At 37.5% G+C, this 21,518-nt stretch overlaps 1 protein-coding gene across 3 annotated transcripts in view; it reads right to left on the bottom strand.

Moving 5' to 3' along the window:
- LOC148674695 (fasciculation and elongation protein zeta-2-like) overlaps positions 1 to 21,518 on the bottom strand; it is a 121,402-nt gene that overhangs the window by 13,477 nt on the left and 86,407 nt on the right. For all 3 annotated transcript variants that reach the window (XM_088625102.1, XM_088625101.1, XM_088625103.1), the window contains 2 exons: positions 3,523 to 3,598; positions 1,054 to 1,119 (listed from right to left, as the gene is read on the bottom strand). In XM_088625102.1, the coding sequence (XP_088481228.1) occupies positions 1,054 to 1,119; positions 3,523 to 3,598 (142 nt within the window). The remainder of the gene's footprint in view (positions 1 to 1,053; positions 1,120 to 3,522; positions 3,599 to 21,518) is intronic.

The raw sequence follows: 21,518 nt of genomic DNA, 5'->3' as shown, positions 1-21,518 counted from the left end.
TCATCAAAAGGCTATTTGACCTCATCACTGTACGATCAGCCTTCTCGAGTTACAAAGTTCAGAACATTAGTAATAAAATGACGGTACTCTCTATTAATACTACTCCGAATAATAATAGTCCTTAGAGAAAACAATTTTGGCTAAAAACAATTAATAAATTGCGGGCTGTTATGAAAAGTAAATTATCTCCAAGTATTCTCCAAATATATGCTCCAGAGAAGCAAAGGACTACTGTTGATCAAAATTAGGTTCTAAATTAAACTATGTGGTTCTTAAGAACAAATCTTTAATTTCATAAACTTATCCTCTGAGTAACTGAATCTGTACCTCATTTAATATTACTAAGCACAAAAAAACTGGCTGAATTAATAAACTGTTTAGAACAGTATGTTTTTTCCAAATGCCAAATGTTTTGTTTAGATTTTCTGAGCATTTATTACTACAGTATGACTGAGAAACATCAGATACGTAACAAGTAAAAACTGAAAGGCAGACAGGATTTCCCCCTATATTTAATTCCACAAAAAACAAAGGGAGCTTTGCCATTGTTTTATCCAACGGCTGCACTTTATAAGAGTTGCACTTAAAGGAGGAATGTAATATATAGTAAATAAACAGAAGCAAAAATAATTCCTGGCTCCACAGACTGGACAAGCAATAACTATTTAAACATCTTCATTTTACCCGTGCATTATGCTGAAGGAGTTAATTAGGCAAGTTCAAAGAGGGTTCATTAACTAGGCCTTAACCCATATTATTTATAAACTGAACATAAATATTGGACAGGACAAAAAAATACAACCTGGGGTTGTATGGTTGCTGTTTGGTATGGCCATAAACTCTTGAATATGTCATTTTCCACTGACTCACAGCTCACCTGGTTTTCCTTATGAATTTATTTGAACCTAAGGAGATAGCCAAATATATATTACCTCATGAAAAATGAATGTGGAACCTTCCTAGTTCTCATTTATAAAATGAGTGTCTTCTTTTCATTTCAATACTTTCTCACCCAAAATGGCAAAAGAGAGTGTCAGAGAGAACTTTACATACCTTTTAGGATGTAGTCTGTAAGTAAACTTGGCACTTTCTCACTGTCCTCCCTCATGGCATGAAGAACTGGAGCAGGAAACAAAATAGTTTAGGATTTAGGACAATCCTAAGAAAATAACTACGCTTTTTGCTCACTCACTGTTCCAACTGTTTGTTTTTTTAGGCAATCAAGATAGAATATCATTTAAAATGAGAAAGAAAATTCACTTATGACCCAGTATTTGAAGAATATCAAAACCACATTCTCCATTCACAATGTGATCAGAAATCACATTATTTCAGATTGGACTTGGACAGACTGGACAGTTGGGCTGACGATTTACTAAAGTGGTGATGGTATACTGTATATAGGTATGATAGGCATCATCTACCTCTGGATATTGTCTTTATCAAAGATAAGAGGTTGTACCGTTCAGAATGTTGCATAATGTGTTACAATTAAGCTCTAAAGGTTTTGGTTTTATTGTGATTATAGCGATTAGAGCTGTTGTTTTCATGTCCTCCCATAAAGTTAATAATACTACTTATTGCAGTGATTTTCTGTGTTCATTACTTTAGCCAGTGTAATATTAGTTCTTTTGAAAACAAATCCAAATAATTAACATTTTGTGGAGGTTTCCTTCAAAGTTTCCTCAAAAGGTAATTATTTTTTTTCCTTAATTGTTTAACAACTTAAAATGCAAGACAAACTTTTTTATATGGTTATCCTATTCAGAAAAGTTATTGCAGTTTTAGCTACTTATTAGTAGTATTTCATTCTGGAGACAGAAAAGGAGCAACCTCATATATTTAACAATTTATTGATAAGTTAACACTGTCAATGAAGAGAAAAAGGAACACCGTACTGGGCCATTACTGCAATCGCAACACTCTAAAGTCTGCTCATACTGTGTGCCACTTAGCCCAATTGATCAGGTTTCCCATTATGGAACATCTCAGTCCCTGAAAACTTACAAAAGGAGAGTAGGTAGAAGAAGGTACAATACTTTTTTTTCACTCAACTTCCACCACTTGGATACTCTCCAGCAGGTTCATAATTGACAAATACAAAGGAGAAATAAGTTGTCACATTGAAATTTGAATGGCAATTAAATTAAAAGAAGTGCAAGGTTTTCCCTTTTCTAAGACAACAAAAGGTATAAAGGCACACTGTGTTGGTGAAAGAGTGCATTAATCAAAATAATAACATACAACAAATAAAACAAGAACGTAAATGGGTATTTCCCAAAGGAAATTATTATTAAGTCGGTCGAGAGCTTCAAAGTCTACAGAAACACTTCTGTCTAAGATGACAGAAAAATATTTTGTCCTCCTTTTTTTCATTCTTTACCCCACCCCTCTAACATGTCAATGAGAACATTTTGGAAGGATACAGAAACATTTTGTTCCTACAGTCAAGCCACACTTCTTTTTAAAAGTAGTTAAATTCCAGAAAAAAATATCAACCAATAACAAAATTCCCAAGATAGAAGTTCTTAAATTTTCCTTGTATCCCAAACTGCAGACTTTTATTATATATTACTGAACACTGTTGTCCTAAGCGAGTAGAAAACACATTACTTTTAGATGGATTTTCACATTACTTTTAAAGTGAAAAATTACGGTGAGGGAATAACAGATGTACAACATCGTAAAGCTCTGAGTTATAGTCTATACTTCTGTACGGCAGTCCATTCTTATACTTTCAGCGATATCCTTTTACAGAAATACAGGAGAATTATTAGAATTCATTTCAGAGTGTTTGCTTCAATAAAGCATCCACAGGTTTAGCATGTAGTAAGATATATAAAGCATGGTGTTAAAACTAAATGTATCCATTGCCATTTGGAAATGTACACAGCTTTCAATACATACAATTTGTTTGTATACAGTACTTTAAAATGTTTTAAGGTTTTATCAATCAATCAGTCTGGGTCCCTCTGCATCAGACTATTTCCCACTGCAACATGCTGCAATTAAAGCATGCAATACTATAGGCTGCCCAATGCTTTCTGAAGTAAACAATCTGAGTTTGATGGAAACTCAGAGGAGCCAGATAGACTGATTAAAAAGTGACTGCATTCATTCCTGCTGTGTAATGGTAAAACTTCAGAAAACAAAAGCAATTAAAAGCACAGAGTAACACGTAAATAAGAGATTAATCAGTATAATGCTAAAAATACATCTTTTTATTGTATGTTAATACCAAATACACTGTTTTGTTCATAACAATTATAACAATTATTTTTTGTAACAATTATCATAAAAAACAATTATTTTCCCTGTTTTTTAGAATTCCTTTTGTTTATGAAGTGTAAAATCTTGACCTCAAGCCACAAAGTTAATGTTTTACTACCAGTTGTTACACTGGTGTTTTGAACCATCTTTCATATAATGAGTGTTGATATTCTTCCTGAAAGCCTAATAATTAGGGACACATTAGTAACTTTTTTTTATCAAAATGAGGCCTCTCTTCCTGGCTAAACTTACTTTTGGTGAGGATCTGAAGGTCTTCAACTGATGGAGGTCCACCCTTTTTCTCATAAGGAATGACTGTGGTCAAATACTGCAAGAAAGAGAAAAAGTGTTACTGACAGGAGATGGTCCCTTCCTGATAAACTGTAATTAAGGGTGTAGCGGCAATGCTTGTTAATAAGACAGAATTAAGCGTTGGTATGCTTTCCTAAATGAGGCCCCATCTCACCCTCCATTTCTGTGGTGCAGCCACAGAGAAAGTATTCATGCAGGCTGATTTAAGATGTTTTCTTTTGATAAGGGGCAGCTCTCAGACGGGGATGCACTTAGCTAAGCCTGGCTATCATGATCAATGGTCATCCATTGGCGCCTATCTGTCTAGGGAGTGCCGAATGGACATCTGGACTGCATGCCTAAGTGTCAAGAGTAAGTGACTCATATCTCACCTTGACCAACCAATCAGGGACTGGCAGGGCGTGGTACTACCACGTGGGTCTCCAATGCCCGCCAAACTCTCAACCAATCAGCACACATCTGTGTCTTGGTCAAAAAGGGAGTGCAAGCTCAGATCGGGGCTCTCCTTGGCCATTTTCGCGCATCCTCAGAGACAATCACGTGACAACTGCTGTTGTCTGCAAAGGGACTTGGACTGTTCTAAGCGCGAGGCCGAGGATCCCGTGAGTACTCAGAATTCTACCAACGTGAATGCTCCGCTTGATCAACGGCAGCCTACAGTTGGACCCTCGTCGACAACCTGAATAGCTTATTCAGAAGCAGCGCTGGACAGGGAACGAACCAGCTTCTCCCAGGCAAAAGAGTGACTTGTGAGGATTCGCGGTCACACTCTGTGCATAGAGACTTTCTACTAGCCAGCCGGACTGCTGGTAGATCCCCTCGGAGCAACGACTGCCCTGCGCGCCGCAGTCAGATTCCTCCGCCCGTCCTACTCCGAACTGCACCTCGACTGGTTGGCCGGTAGCCAGAGGACGCCGGGACAACGCCCATTGGACAACCGCTGGAACAGAGGCTGCAACAGAGCCTGTCACCTGGTTTGGTGTTCGTGCAGGGAAATTCCAAATCCATACACAGTGGATAAGTAAACCCCATGTTCTACATTGCGTCTCGAGAATTCAATTGTACCTCAACACAAGTTGTTATCAATTTAATTCATGAGTAATGTATTTACTTCCGAGTTTAGAGTAACAGTGGGTAATAACACTGATTAGCGATTTGGTAACCGAACGATAGATATTGACATATATTCTCTGTTGTGTATCTCTTTGTGTTTGCATCTCTTCGAGATTATATACCTTGTATATTGATAACCCTCACAGTAAGGTCTTCCGCTCGTATCCAGGCAGACTAGTATATGTTTGGTGCACAGTTTATATTAATAAATGTATCTCGTCTATTGAACCCGTGTGTGTGCGTTGTAAGTTGTTCTGACGATTGATTTTCTAAAAGCCCCAACGAACAACCTCGTGATTACTGCTACAATTAATAATTGTCTCAGTAAACCCATCAAACCTCTACAAGGGGTAAAGTACAGGTGAAAACCCAGGAAGACAAAAGGAAAGGCAGATTATAGGGGTATTTTACTTTTTAAATATTGAAAGGAATAAGAATCAACAAATGTAGGTCTGTGGATGGAGGGTGCACACAGATTTTAATAAAAAAGGATTAAAAAATGTGATACATATTTCAGTATAAAGGCAGCTCAGATTGGCCTTGAGTTTATGAGGGAAGAAGGACTTTATTAATAAATGTATATAAACTACATGTATTTATATTTAAAAAATAAATATTATTAAAACAAACTAAACCTAATTCCTAATTAAATTTAGGTCATTTTAATTTTTAAAACCATTTGTTGTTAAATTGTTGGTACTGCAGACATCTGAACAAAATCATGAATAATTCAGGGATTAAAAGGTATAATCTATGAGTTGGCAGTTCAAAACATTAATAAAAGTATTCACATTTCTAAAAAAATAAATGGAAAAATTGGTCTTAGTGAGCTGGTCTTGGTTAATGGCCAAGAGGATCCCAGATTTTCAGGACTATAACTACATAAGAGTTACGGGAGAGATTAAGAGAAATATGACTGTAAGCACTATAAGTATTAAAAGCAAGAATCGTAAATCTCCACATTGAGCTATAACTACAGCAAAGCACAACTGAAGAGAACTCAACATGGCAATGGACACCAATGTTATTGTTAGACACAGATCCAAATTTCTGCCAACACATGTCCAAGAGCAAAGTTTATGACCAACTTCCCGATCTAATTTCAGTGCCAACTACTGAATGAATAAATTAATTTAATAATAATGTGATTATTCAGGTATTTCTATGCAACAATTCAAAGAAGTCAAAAAAGCCCCATGGTGAATTAGACACATCAAAGATGCTTGGTGCACACTGTCATCATGCTACTGTACAGATTGGTGCTTGGTGTTGTGTCACATACATCTTACCTGCATTTAGATGCTCATGCTGATATGGCAAGAGTTTGTACAATATACCCAACACAGCTTTGGCAGATAAATGAAAGGAGATTAAGCTAACTAAGTCTTGTAGCCCAAACAAAATAAAACCCATTCCTGCAGTTTTCTTAGCAGGGAAATCTGTTAATGTAACAGTTCTCTTGTAACTTGCTTTCTTTCAAAGTTCTTTCCATGAGATATTCTTCATCTCTGAAAACAACCCATTTCACCTTTCTTGATGTTGAAAAGCCAAAACTAATTCCTCTTTGGAAGAAAGGCAGCATCGGCAAAAAACAATATACTGTCAGCCTAAGGTCCCAGCAACCTGGAGCCTATCCCAGATGATTCAAGAATATATAAAAAACCTATTTCATTCCTCTGGCTGGAGCCGTCTGTGGCCTGAACAACACACACAGGGAATATACAGTAAATGAACAATTAGTACAGAACCCATTACGCAAAGCATGTTTTTCAGATTCTGTTTTGTGTAATCTATGCAGTGTTATTTTAATTGTGCACAATCATCGAAGTCTGCCAATTTGAATGACTTTTTAAATGTCTGAACTTAAATTAATAAAAAATAATTAATTAAAAGTAATTAATCACATACTGTTTTTAACAGCTATTCACAGTAGGTGTGAAAGAAAGTGTATTGTAATGATCATGTATATATATACAGCATATTTAAAACATTTTAGCAAGTGCTAAAAATAAATCTAACCCATCTATTTTGATCAACACAGAATGGACTTTGAATTTGTAAATTCCATAGGAATACTGCACAAGCTATGAAAAATCAAGCATTAAATAAGCATTAAATGATCAACAGTAAATAAGACAACCGTTATAAGAAATATTTTGCATCCAATACATCTGAAGTGTCCAAATAACACATTTCACATTGAAAACTGAAATAACAGTCGTCTTTTTGAAAAAAGACATGCAATGAAAGCAAACCATTAAGCACTACAAAACAGTTGTAACTGATTTGACATTTTAACTGTTAACGTGAACAGCTGAAACTCTCAGTCTTACAATGTTATAATTTCAAGGATTCTTCTGGCAGCCAAAGGAAATATCAGACTGTCTGAGGCACCAATAATGAATAGCTTTGAAAACAGTAGATGTACAGATGCAGCCATTCAAAACGCGTGGGGTATTTCGGTGTAAACCGCGGTGGGCGTCGCATCAAAACGCAATTATCATGCGGTGTAACACGTCATTTGATGTCATACCGGAAAGTATCCGGAATCACCGCCAGGAGGAGCCAATTAAGCCTAACCTCTCATGTACAGCATTTGAGCTTTTAAATTTAAACTGTGTATTACAACATGTTAATCATCAGTCATTAAAAAGTTGGTATATTTTATGAAAGCAAGATTGCTCAGTTGGAAAAAAGTACACAACCTACCTTTTTCATAAATATTTTAATTATGCAGAAATATTTTATGCATCAAAGTCTTTACCGAAGATATTACTAATAGTATTAATAATGAATGACTCTGGACAAGCTCTAAACTCAAAGTATTACGCTGGTCCACATTCTTTCTAACCATCATTTTAAACAAAAATACTTTTATTTTTTTCTTTGACAAACACCACAGCATTTAGTTGATCTAACTAACGAGGACAGGACATTAGCTAGCCAATAAGATAAAGTAATAAATGACTTTTATTGCTAATTTCTTTAGCACATTTGTACAAGCACTTGGAATCTGTCCAAGTCCTACTTTGTCAGGCATTTTCTTTTAGTATAACGGACATAAAAACTCCCTTGCTTTTAACAGAGCGTTTCATAATTTCTAACAACGAAATTATTTTAACTGTGACACTTATCATTCAACCAGAGCTCAAAATATCACAAGGATCCTCAAGAGCACAACAAAGACTGTATTAAAAGATACTTGTATCAGATACATGAGAATCCAATCTTTTTTATCTACGCTTTCTTTTCCGTATACCAGAGATTATGGTACCACTTCAGAAGGGTGTCAGCCAGTCAGATTCCAGGACCGGAATTATCTGTTTTATAATCGAGAATATATGTAATCACATATCTAAAGAAATTAATAATGATAGGAATTTAAGGATCTAAATATCTAAATCTATGTATCTATATAGCTGGTAGTATCACTGTATTTCACTTTCCTTTTAAACACATTTTGTTAACACCCGAATCGCAGGTGGATTCTGATTTTTGGTCTGTTATAGTCTGTAGCTCAAATCCTGCTTAACTAAAAATTAGACAAAAGAAGAGTATTATTGGACAATGTTGTGAGGCTCTGGTGGAATTTCTCTGTAAACTGAAGAGTTATAGAGGAGACAGGTTGTGTATCGCTTCTTTTGATACTTGTAAAAAAACATTCCAATGTTAATGCGACACGGACGATAATGTGGTGTGATAATGTTTTCACTTACGATAATTGGTCGTAAGTGAAAAGATTTAATCATTTAATCTCTTTACTGTGCACATTTTAATCCGTTTAGTATTGAATATTTATATGGAATTTTACCACTAAAGGGAAATGTTAGTAGCTAAGCATAAAACGCAGAGGAGCATAACGAAGGTCATTAAGGTCATAAACGATATTAATTTAGGAACATAAACTTATTATGTAAACTGTATGTTGCTGTTATTGGTATTTTAAAGAAAAAATACACACCAATACTCCATTTCTCCCTAAACATTTTAAGCACCAAGTCTTACATGTGGTTTTCATCACTCTCTGCGGGAGTGCTGGCTGTGACGGAGTCTTCAGCGGGAGGGGGGAACAAGCTGCCCAGCCGTGTGGAATGCTACAGAACCCTAAACAGACAATACACACTAGCCGAATATTTGACCAAGATATCCAGACACAGCTGTATGAGCTCCACCAGTAAAACTCAAAGTATTACGCTGGTCCACACTATTTGCAACTGTCATTTTAAACGAAAATACTTTATTTTTTCATAGACAAAAAGTAACACCCACCACAGCATTTTGTTGATCTAACTAACAAAGATGGGACATTAGATAGCAAATGGGACAAAGAGGGAATGAGAAGAGTGACAAACTAGTATACTTTAGATCTTTTTTTTTCTGAACCAGGGAAAATCTGATCATGTTTCTCTATAACAATAATAAAAAACTTTATTTTATATATCACCTTTAAAAGTGGCATCTCAAAGCAATACAGTAGATGTAAAAACAGTTAAAAGGACCACAGATTACAAAGTAAATACATATAAGAAAGACAAGCAGTTAGAGGTGCTACCAAAATTAGAAAATGAAGCAGATACAGACACTAAGTCTTCTGAAAAGAAAGGTCTTGAGGTTAGATTTAAATGCACTCAGGGTACGTGACTGATATCACTGGGGATACAAATCGAGAGCACTGGGGTGCACCTAGAGAAGGTCCTGTCACCCACAGAATGTAGATGTTCTTGAGGACAGCTAGAAGACCAGAGTTAGACGGACAAAGGTGGGGAGTGGACAGATAATAAGCCATATACAGTAGGTACTGAATGAGGATGAGGATTTTGAAGTTGACTCGAAACCTGATAGAAGCCAGTGCAAGGACTTGAAGACAGGTGTAATGCATCCCTGTTAGGATTCTCGCTGTGATATTCTCAACATATTGAAGATTGTTCAGTGTGGATTTAATTTCCCCAGTGAACAGGATGTGCATTTATTAATTCTAGAAAAAAAGCCTTTCTTGATTTCTCTAGTTCCTAGTTTCTCTAGTTCCCTTTAAAATAAACTATTATTCCACAATGCAGAGTATTACATGGCCAGTATTTACATATGATATTCGTGATTTAAAGAAATTAACACAAGCAGCTTTTGGGGATTTAAGTGTTGGCTGAGTTATTGCAGGATAAAAGACTAGAGATGTTGGTAAGAAAAAGTTAATTTTGGGAAAGCTGAGGAATACACTGATAACAAGAACACTTCCTAATGGGGTTAGGCATACTTTTGATGAAGATGATGAAGTTAACAGACTGTATGTTTACATAGATACTGAAATGAGGATTGTATTTTAGATTTTGTGTAGTTGCTAGCATAGAACTGTGTGTTGGATGCACATGAATTGAAGGAATGGGCAAACATGGCTGATGCTGATCCACAGAGCCAGCATATTAAGATGTTTATAATTAGAGGCAATTTGTTTAAATAACTGGGTATGGGTACTGATGTGGAGGTGGAAAGGCTGTTTCCTTAAGCCAGCACTATAAAATATTTTATTCTCAGTGAGATGATGCCATTTCATAGTGGGTTTCTAACATTGTGTATAGTTCCATCCACACAGTGCCTTTACTTCCATCCATTTTGTAATCTCTTTATCCAGTACAAAGGATTTGGAGCCTATCCCAGTAAGCAACGGACACAAGGCAGAATACACCCTGGACATAGCGCCAGTCCATCACAGGACAGACAGACACAAACACACACACACCAGGGCCAGTTTTCCCATAAACCAATTAACTTACCAGCATGTTTTGGAGTGCGAGAGGGAGTCATATCACACATATGGGGAAAAACCATGTAACCCAGAGAGAAAATGCAAACCCCACACACATAGGACAGCAGGAATTGAACCTAGGACCCCAGTGCTGCAAGATAGCAATGCTAACCACTTCGCCACCATTATAAACGGATGGATATTCTAGTTATCTTTCAAGTTCACAGGTTTGCATGCATAATTTAATTTTGAAAGCCACTGAGACATCAGGTACTACTGTTGAATTTATGAAAAATAAACAAAACAAAATGCATACTAACAACTGTGCCATCCTACTTGAAGTAAGACACAAAATGTTTGGTGTGGGCCTTAATTGCGCCCGGGGTCCTGAGATTAGGTACGCCTTGATCGTGCACGGATTGGCGTGGCGTGGTTTTTTGTTTTAAAGGGAACAGGAGAGAAGTAGATGATATATATGTGTATGTTTTTGGTGTTTTCCTTGTTTGTGAATACATATACACACGCACGACACTAACATAAACACACCTCATAATAAAAGTGCAAAGCATTTAAAGGACATTGAGATCCGAGAATCGCCCTGATTGAGCTCAGTGTGTAAATCCACCCCGGGGCAAAAGCAGCGATGCTGGCGTTCTGGGGATGGTGAATTACTGATCAAGGAAAGGGGGTTTTCGATGTCTCGTTCCTTGCCTGTGAACAGTGCCGTGTAAGTCCTCTCTAAAGACTCTGAGAGGCATTTAGATCTGGAGGTAACAGACACCTTAGCTGAATGAGTGCAAGAATGCACAGAATTTCCAAAGTGAAAGCATCCCCCTACTGTATGAGCTGTTACCTCACACACGACAAAGTAACTCTTAAAGAGACCGAACATGTGTGCTAACTGATGGATTGAGAAAGTGGTGGAAGGGTCCTTTTATATATTGGAAAAGTGTAAGTTGACGGAAAAGAAGGAGAAAAATATGAAAAAGCTGAGTTTGTCAGAGGGAGTTTGGGGTGAAGATGCCTGTAAAGAAAGCATATGAGTATTGATTGGCAAAAGCACAACCATGTAGCTCCCACCCTGGTGCACGGCCGGCACCAGTGGTGGCAGATACATGAGAAAAAAAAAGAAAGAAATTGGAATGTGATTACTAAAAAGTGTGTTTACGGAAGAGAAAAAAAACCCCGAAAGAAAAGATACTTTACTCGCTACAAAGAGTATGAAAAAAAGCAAAACGAGGCTGTGCAGGAGGATCGAAAGCTGAAAAGGGGGTACAGACTGTCAGACGGTGTTTGGTCTGAGCGGTGGTGAAGAAAAAATAAGCAGACGGATAATAAGCGATGTCGAGTTTTATGAGAAGTTACGCTGTTAAAAGGAAAAGGATTCATGTAGAAGTGAAACAAGAATACAGTGCATTGTAGTATGAAGAGAAAAAATATATTCTTGATGTGTATGTGTGTTTTATGAATTTGTGTGCCGGCATGTATGTGTGTAACTGTTAGTTTTGGTATACTAAATGATGGTGTGAGTGTGTTTAGCCAGCCGGACTGGCTAGAGACGCAACTAAAGACACTTGACGAAAATCAACTTAAAGAGATTAGAAAATATAAGTCAGAGTGTCATATACACTATATACACTATACATATACAATATACACTGTCAGAGTGTATATTTTGTCGCAGAGTTGCTGCAAGATGTTAACAGTGAAAAAGGTATTTAGAAATGAGTTATTTCAAGATGAAAATTTTCAGAATAATTGCAAATCTAGCAGGATAGAGAAAGCACAGAAAACTGGCAGTTAGATTGATCAGATTAGTATGAAAAGTCATTTAGCAAAGGGAATGAGAAGAGTGACAAACTAGTATACTTTAGATCTTTTTTTCTGAACCAGGGAAAATCTGATCATGTTTCCCTATAACAATAATAAAAAACTTTATTTGATATATCACCATTAAAGGTGGCATCTCAAAGCAATACAGTAGATGTAAAAACAGATAAAAGGACCACAGATTACAAAGTAAATGCATATAAGAAAGACAAGCAGTTAGAGGTGCTACCAAAATTAGAAAATGAAGCAGATACAGACACTAAGTCTTCTGAAAAGAAAGGTTCTGAGGTTAGATTTAAACTGGCCCTGGTGTGTGTGTGTTTGTGTCTGTCTGTCCTGTGATGGACTGGCGCTATGTCCAGGGTGTATTCTGCCTTGTGTCCGTCGCTTACTGGGGTAGGCTCCAAATCCTCTGTATTGGATAAAGAGATTAGAAATGGATGGAAGTAAAGGCACTGTGTGGATGGAACTATACACAGTGTTAGAAACCCACTATGAAATGGCAGCATCTCACTGAGAATAAAACATTTTATAGTGCTTGCTTAAGGAAACAGCCTTTCCACCTCTCTTGCACATCAGTATCCATACCTAGTTATTTAAACAAATTGCCTCTAATTATAAACATCTTAATATGCTGGCTCTGTGGATCCGCATCAGCTATGTTTGCCCATTCCTTCAATTCATGTGCATCCAACACACAGTTCAACGCTAGCAACTACACAAAATCTAAAATATGAGCTCTACTTGCCACTTACAATACCAACAGTACCAGCTAACTTTAGTAGTGACATTTTCATGGATCTTTTTAACAATAAAATTTAAAACATCAGACTTCAGACACAATTAAACAGGCCTCAAAAAAGTCTGGTACAAACATTTTCAGCATGGAATAAACCTTTACTTTAATGGTATAAACCTTAAATGGATTCATATTCTCAATAAGATTTGGTGCTCAGTAACATGACTTAGAAAATGACAGAAGACATACGTATCATGCTTATCCTTCTATTTTTCATAATCGTAAACTCCTTAAGGCAGTTACATTTTCTCTGTTCTGACCTGGAGTTACAGAGAAATTTAAATTCTAATAAGAGATTTGTAATGAGGAAAGTCATACCAATCACTCATACCAGGATTTGCAATTACAATACAAATACATGACATTTTTTTTTAAGTCTTTTAATGCAAGCTTCATATAAACCCTTAGCAGTGGTTACTGTCTGGAGCAGGTACTTGAATGGCACAGATTCATTGAAATGATTCAATTTCTTTTGAAAATATTTGGGATAATACATATTCCAGAAATCACAGCCGTTGAATTATCCAGAAATTAATTTCTCTCAGGGTGTATTTAACCCCTCATGGATGGCATTGTATGAAATGAGTTTGTAGTTCCCCATTTGCCTCTATTATGAGATGCTGTGGACACTATTTTATACATTTTAGGAGTGTCCATAGGAAGGTATGTTCTAGAAAGAGTGAACTTCTGTTTTGCCATTATTTTTAATAGGGGCGTTACATGTTTACACTTGGTGCTCCTACTAGAGGAGAGGATATGATTAATCTAGGCTTATCACAGAAACCGAAACACATCTGGTTGGTGAGTCTACTGTGGGTAAAATGTTACTGGTACCGCATGTTGTAAAGCTCGGTATTTTCTCTCTTGGCCTGACTTTTTTTAATGTCTGAGTGTTAGAATCCATGTTGTTGCTGGTAAGGGAACGGTAGGTGCTGTGATTGACACAGTCAAAGCCTTGTACAGAGATACCATTGTAGCTGTTTGACAGTATTTTAGATGCCCTTAGTTAAAAGCATGGGAGGAAGTACTGCCAAGGGGAGGGGGGGGAGCAAGGATTTTTTCTTTGAGTTTGTGAGGTTATTTTTTGTTATATTGTGTTTCAGAAAGCAAGAAAATAAAATTTACTGTATGATAAAAAGAGAAAGAGCTGGAGTAGATCCTCAGATCAGTTTGCTACCAGCAATCAAACAAAAAAAATGGAAAGAATTGTCTCCTCCTGATTGGAACCTTTCTTACTGTCTTATAATTTATCAGGCTACCTTTTAATTTCCACTGAGAGAAGGAAGTCACTTGTCATGCAGCTATTTTATTCTTCATTGCACAATATGCTCTAAGTTAGCAAATGAAACATGAACACTTATTGAAGTAAATCAAGAATACGATTAACATGAATGTATAAACATCCAAACTATACTTTATCACATTTAATTATTGGGTTAGCTTTTTATTGAGCCAAAATGTTATAAATGTGTGAACGTCTGTAAAATGGAAATATATATATATACTGGAAAATATTAGACCCAACCTAAAGAATTCATGGGGGTAGTGGGACACAGTACTGCAAAGAGTCTCCTAAAGGGACAGAGCTATTAGTACTTATGTGTTTGAGTCTGGAGAATATAGTAAACTCTAAACATTAAGGGAATGCATGGAATCGGAAAATATAAATTGCATAGTACACAAGACTTAACTGGTTTTATTCTAGGAAAGCAGACAAGACTGAGTCATGGGACTCAGAGGATCCAAGGCTAGACTGAGTATAATAGGCTTCGGGCTTCTATTGTGACATCTACTGTAAATTACAGAAATGTTAAAAGTAAACAAAATAAAGTAACTAAAATGTGGTCTGAAATCACCCCTTTAGACACCCCTTTTACTTCACTGGTGTCAGATATGAAAGGCAATAGTCTCCCGTTCTGTCTGCTGTGTGTTGCAGCAGAGGGACTCCCTGCAGCTGAAAGGGGCAGAGTAACTTGCATGCCCTCTAGTACAGTTTACACATGCACGACTTTAAAAGCTAGCAAGACAGGTTTCGATTCACATTAGATGGCGAGCCTTGTTAAAAAAACGAATGATAATGTAACATGCCACTGTTCATGAACAAAGTTATACTGAGATTTCCTAAGATACGCGATTAAAAAATAAATAAATAAAAATTTGAATCTCCTGCGGAACACATTCCATAAGAATCAGCGGTTTTACAGTATATATTGCCTTTAAAGGTTGCTTCTCAAAACGCTTTACGGGATAAAAACAACCAGAACAGCAGCAACAACAATATTGTATTTCGTTGCACTTTGAAAACCAAGTAATAACTTAACTATACAGTACGTGCAAACTTTTCGTATGTTGCTGTCGTGAATGCCTGCGTACCCATAAGTATCTTATTTGCCTTGAGTCTGTCTACAGTATCTCTGTCCCACTACCCCCCTCTCTCCCTTAATTCAATTCAATTCAAGGTGTTTTATTTGCATGACAGATGGGTACAATTCTTGTTGGGAATGTATACTTTGATATTTACACCCGGCGCGGCACCGAGGGAGCGTCTGCATTTATAACTTGGTTTTTAAAATTAGTCAAGCAATATGAATCATCTCCTTTTACTTTTAAGTCCCTTAAATACATTGAGCACAGCTTTCTCACCATCCTTACACAAAGCAGAAACTGTCCGATGACTCACAGTACAAGTGGAAAGATTACAGATTTTAATCGTCTTTAATTTTGTCTTTAATTTTGCCTGTGGAGTGTATCTTATTAAGCTCTAAATTGCATTTTGAGCGCGGTTTTTGACTTTTTTTTAATTGCATTTTGGGCGCGGACAGCACATACAAGGGTTAATGAACTGCGCCAAGAAATTTAAAATAGTATTCTTTAGGTGTGAGGGTAGGAGTGGACCGCAGCAGGCATAATCAGCAAACCAGGAAAACAAAGAACAGGAGAGGTGAGATGTGTATCCAGAAAGCGAGTGATCAGAAAAAGGAAATGGAAAATGCAGAAAAAGGAAACGCTTTACAGGATAAAAACAATAACAACAGTAGTGGCTGGGCAAACGATTTTTTTTATCGAAATACAAATTGAGATACTGTACTGTATAATGATGTGCATGAACAAAGGTATACTGCAATTTTCCTTAGATACGCGATTAATGCTTCGTAGGAGGAGGCGGTCTTTTCCTCTTGTCTAACAGTCTGTCCACAAACAAAACATTCCTGTTAGACAAGAGGAATTGAAAAAAAACAATTTTGTCAATGAAAACCGGTGTGTGTGTCTCTCCCTGCTGGATGTCCCTCTCACAAACTGGTGAATGAATAAAATAATTTTATTGAAAACGCGTTTGCGATTGTCTGGTATTTAATTTGGTCCCTTTTAACTGTTTTTCGATCTACTGTATTGCTTTGAGATGCCACTTTTAAAGGCGATATGTAAAATAAAGTTTTTTATTATTGTTATAGAGAAACATGATCAGATTTTCCCTGGTTCAGAAAAAAGATCTAAAGTGCTACACATAACTTTCTTAATTCGATGTATTTAAAGCAGTGAACTACTGTAGGTGTCACATAACATTCAGAAATACAATCACGTATTTGATAAATAAAAACGATTACAATCTAATCCTTCCACGTTTGATCCCAAAATCCCAAGAAATATAAATCTTGACGGGTAGAAAGCTATGCTGAAAGTTTATTAAGATACTTAGAAGACAAAGATACTGTATCAATTTATGTTGCATTAGCCTGATTATGATTAAAAAACACATATAATTAAACACGCGTTTGCGATTTAAATCAGAACACGATTTAAATCAATATAAATGTTTATATTGTAACGCATACTGTCCAGCCTCCATTTCTCTATAAAAATTTACTCTGTTGCACACACACACACAATAGAAGCAGGAACCGCTGTCAGAAGGGAAGATATGTTCAAAATATCGCAAATATCGATCATGTTGCGATATTTTGAAATATAAAAGTCAATTGATTGTCCATAATATCGCTATTCTATTTTTTCGAAGAAATGTTTGTTAAAAGAAAAATCCAGCATCAGCTGGACTCGAACACACAACCTGCCAGTTGGTAGTCACGCACCTAGACCAGTCGGCTACAAGACAGCGCGCATTTTTGCAGGCGAAACAGCCCTACACAGCCCTGTCGCAGCACACGAATACCGTTATTAAATTCTTTAGATACGCGATTCCATATTATATTAGCAGAAAAGCTTAAAACTACCACTTTTTCACACGCTATTTCACATGCTAGTTAAATACTTCGATGCTTAAAATCGTTAGGGAGAAATGGAATACCGGTGTGTATTTTTCCTTTAAAGTGCCGATTCCTGGAATCTGACTGGCTGACACCCCTCTGAAGTGGTTCCATAAAATCTGGTATACGGAAAAGAAAGCGTTGATAAATACAAGTGTCTTTTAATACACTCTTTGCTGTGCTCTTGAGGATCCTTGTGATATTTTAAGCTCTAGTTGAATGATAGGTGTCGCATTTTAAATCATTTTCGTAGTTAGAAATTATGAAACGCCCTGTTAAAAGCAAGGAAGTTTTTATGCCCGTTGAAGTAAAACAAAATGCCTGACAAAGTATGGCTTGGACAGATTCCAAGTGCTTGTACAAATGTGCTAAAGAAATTATACTTTGAGTATACAGCTTGTCCAAAGTCATCCATTATTAATACTATTAGTAATATCTTCAGTAAAGGCTTTGATGCATAAATATTTCTGATAAAGGTAGGTTGTGTACTTTTGTCCAACTGAGCAATCTTGCTTTCATAAAATATACAAACATTTTAATGACTGATGATTAACATGCTGTAATACACAGTTCAAAATTAAAGGCTCAAATGCTGTACATGAGAGGTTAAGCTCCCCCTGGCGGTTTTACAAGGCGACGCCGGATAGTTAACCACGTGACACCGTGATACCGCGTGATACTGCGACACGCCCACCGGGGTATGCCGCGAAATACCTCACCCATTTTGAATGGCTGCATCTGTATGTTGATGGTATTCTGAGTGCTTCCCCTGACGAGCAAACCCACAAGTCTGAGTTGCTTCAGGTTTAGAGTGTCTAATATTAAGCAGTTATGATAAGGCCCTTTTGTGTCGAGCATTGTGTAATTTTAATTGGGCCTGGGTGCAATGTTTTTACAGGGTGAGCACAACTCTTAACAGATCTGCTTAAGGGGGGAGTGCAGTAAAAGGACAAGATTGCCTTGGTTCCAGCAGCAAAAGCCGCCTGTAATAATTTGAAACAAGCTCTCTTACAGGTGCTGAGACTGGGGTTTCCTCAGATGGATCAACCATTCCTTTGTATGTAAGTGTGGAAAATGGGTTCTGGGCAGCTGTGCTGACGCAGGAGCATGGAGGTAGGCACTATTATACCATTAGATACTGTAGCCAAAAGGTGGGGGACCGTGAAAATTTAAGAAAATGTAATACTGTTTACTCTCTGATGCATGAGGGAGAACAGAGAACACGCTGAGCCGTTACAACAGAATTTGAGGTGCAAACGACCGGAAAAATGCCCCTCCACTGCCTCAGCGCAGCAAGCCAGTTTAGAGGCCTGAGATTGTAAAAAGAAAGATGTTTAAGGGTTACTGTATATGTATATAATGTATGTATTTGTTGCATGTAGGCCACAATTCTGGATGGCTATGGAGAAACAGGATTCTCTCACAATGGCAGGGACTCCAGTTAAGAATACTGGGCTTGCCTCTGAACTAATTTGTAGTTTTACAGCTGCCGATGGAAGCAGCTGGAGTAAGGTGTAAATAACACAATAAATAAAGAATTCCAGTAACAACCATGCAGATGCAGATGCCAGACGAGCGGCACTGGGAGAGCAGGAGTCTGAGACCCCTGTGAATCCCCTATTGGGGAAAAGGGAGAATTCAGGTTGAGGCCTTTAATAGATGTTTAATAGTGGTCAGAAAAAATGTGTAAAGAATGTGGGGTTGTATGATGATAGGAGGTGGGCTGGCGCATACCCAAGTGTATGACAAAGATGATCCCATGGTACGGACTGCCCTGCCCCTTGGATACTGATCTAGGGGCATACTACACTGGGAAGGTGTGCCAGGCTGTAATCACATCACTAGGGGTAAGATGGAAGTCACATTGCCCCCATCACCCACAGTCTGAAAGACCAACTAAGGAAATATGAACCGAAGGAACACCGTGGGTAGATGCTCTGCCTGCGGTCCTGTGCAGTTTGCGGGCTGGAGCAATCGTGAACTGTGAGACTGAGCCCATTTGAGATCATCACGGGCAGCCAAAGAAACTCCCTGGAGGCCAAGTTTGGCTAACGGACTGTTGAATTTACTAACTCTCTATTAAAGTATTGTAGGTTTGTTAACTGAAGTGGTGCACAGGGCTCGTGAACAGGTGCTGGACGATTGGGGACCTCCAGTAGAGGGGAGACACGACCGGATACCTGGCGAGTGGGTGTAGGTGAAGAAGAGATACCCTGCCAGACGTTGCAATCCTGCTGGGAGGGACCATATCAAGTGCCACTAACTACTGACTGTGCAATCTGAGGATGAGATCGCTGGATCAGCACATCGCACTTTCACCGACCCACGGCACCAGAGACTGAGTGAACAGAAAGAAGGATGTTGTTACCGTTTCTGTGTCTGATGCTTCCTAAGACCAACAGTGTGCTCGTTAGGCCTGAGGAGCATTAATTGGGATATGGTAACAATACATTCCGGGTGTTGGCATATCTATCAGCCAAAAAATGATAATCGGAGTTGGGTCAATATTGCTATTCCAAGATCCTGACGATAGATCTCCACATGGCTGAGGTCTGCGTTTGGGTCCTGGGATAGGACTTTATGTATTTGTAGGATTAGGATTGTTATATATGTATAATTGTAACTATCACTTGTACAAAAACATCAATCACATCTTGTAACTGTGGAACGCACAATGTCACGGTAATGCATGCCTGTACATCTAAAAAGGAAAGATCTGCCCTGACATTGTATGTGTAAAAAATAGGCAGTTCTGACGTATGCCATATTTTATAAGGGGGAATGAAGTAAGACACAAGATGTAAAAAGGGTTAACTTAAGTCAGTTCTGCCTGAAAATTAGACTTCTAAGCAACAGGGGTTTATGGCAGGAAAGGGGGTTAACTGATAAGGATTCCAGATGCGAGCTAGGAACCCCCTGGGGGCGTAATCTTAAACTGACCATTTGGCCAGGGTCTCTTAACTGGCCAAATACCATGACCCCCCCTTACCATAACACCGAATGACGTCCGAAGCAGTAAGGAAGGACTATATAACCTTAAAGTTTGCACCGGCACATGGAACAATACTTATCTGTTTAACTTCATCTGGGGATCCAGAACCTTATTCTTTCTGTTACAACATACTCCTTAGTTAATACATTTTATTATTTATAAACAGTTAACATTGTTAGCAAAATATTTTGAATTATATTTTACCCTATTTTTTCTTTAGTTTTGTATTTAACTTATTATATGATAGTCAGATTTAATGAATATTTGAACAATGAAAATATATTTTTACAAGATGCGGGGGAAAGTGCAACAACTTATTACAGTGCTAAATTTAATATTATTGATTACTAATAGTTTATGCTTACACCTTACTTTCTTAATTATATGTATTTAAAACAGTGAACTAATTGTAACATAACATTCAGAAATACAATCGAGAATAGTTTTGTGGTGTTTGTATACATGAAACGTTTCTAAAATGTATAACGTAACAAAATTAAAGACGATTAAAATCTGTAATCTTTCCACTTGTAATGTCATTAGAAAGTACAACAAGTTTCTGCTTTGTCTATGGATGGTATCAAAAAGTAGCCTAAGTGGTGAGAAACCTGTGCTTAATGATAATTAAGGGACTTAAAAGTAAAAAGAGATAAATGCAGACGCGATTGGTGCCATTAAGCGGTCCAGGCAGCAGAACGTTCGTTCTGTACTGCTGAGCTCCGTGCCTCCTCCCTCTCTCGGTGCCGCGCCGGGTCTAAATATCTAAACATATGTATCTATATAGCAGGTAGTATCACTGTATTCCACTTTCTTTGTAAACACGGAAAAACAGATTCACAATGCGACGCTGTGTCATTGTGTAAAAAAAAGGGTTTTGAACACCCTATATTGTAATGAGCTGCTGAGCTAAGAATACTGTAGGAATGTTCCTGCTGTCAGAGGGGGTGGAAAGTGCCCGCGGTCATTTAATTAGTATTACAATTCGCACTGATTCCCTTGCGAAGATATGGACATAAGAATATTCGTGCGTGGTCAAAAAATGGCATTAAGCACTTAGAATTAATATGGTTAATAATAGTAAACTGTAACATGCTGTAAGAAGATCGGCCAAACTGGGAAGAAAATGTTTTCAGAGAAAATGTTTCAGGTGTGAAGAACATAGATCTCCAATGCAATTTCAACCAAACGTGTTCCCACACA

This window comes from Lepisosteus platostomus, chromosome 3, assembly GCF_059453375.1.
Source record: "Lepisosteus platostomus isolate fLepPlt1 chromosome 3, fLepPlt1.hap1, whole genome shotgun sequence".
NCBI lineage: Eukaryota > Metazoa > Chordata > Actinopteri > Semionotiformes > Lepisosteidae > Lepisosteus > Lepisosteus platostomus.
This window is presented reverse-complemented; position numbering and strand designations above follow the sequence as displayed.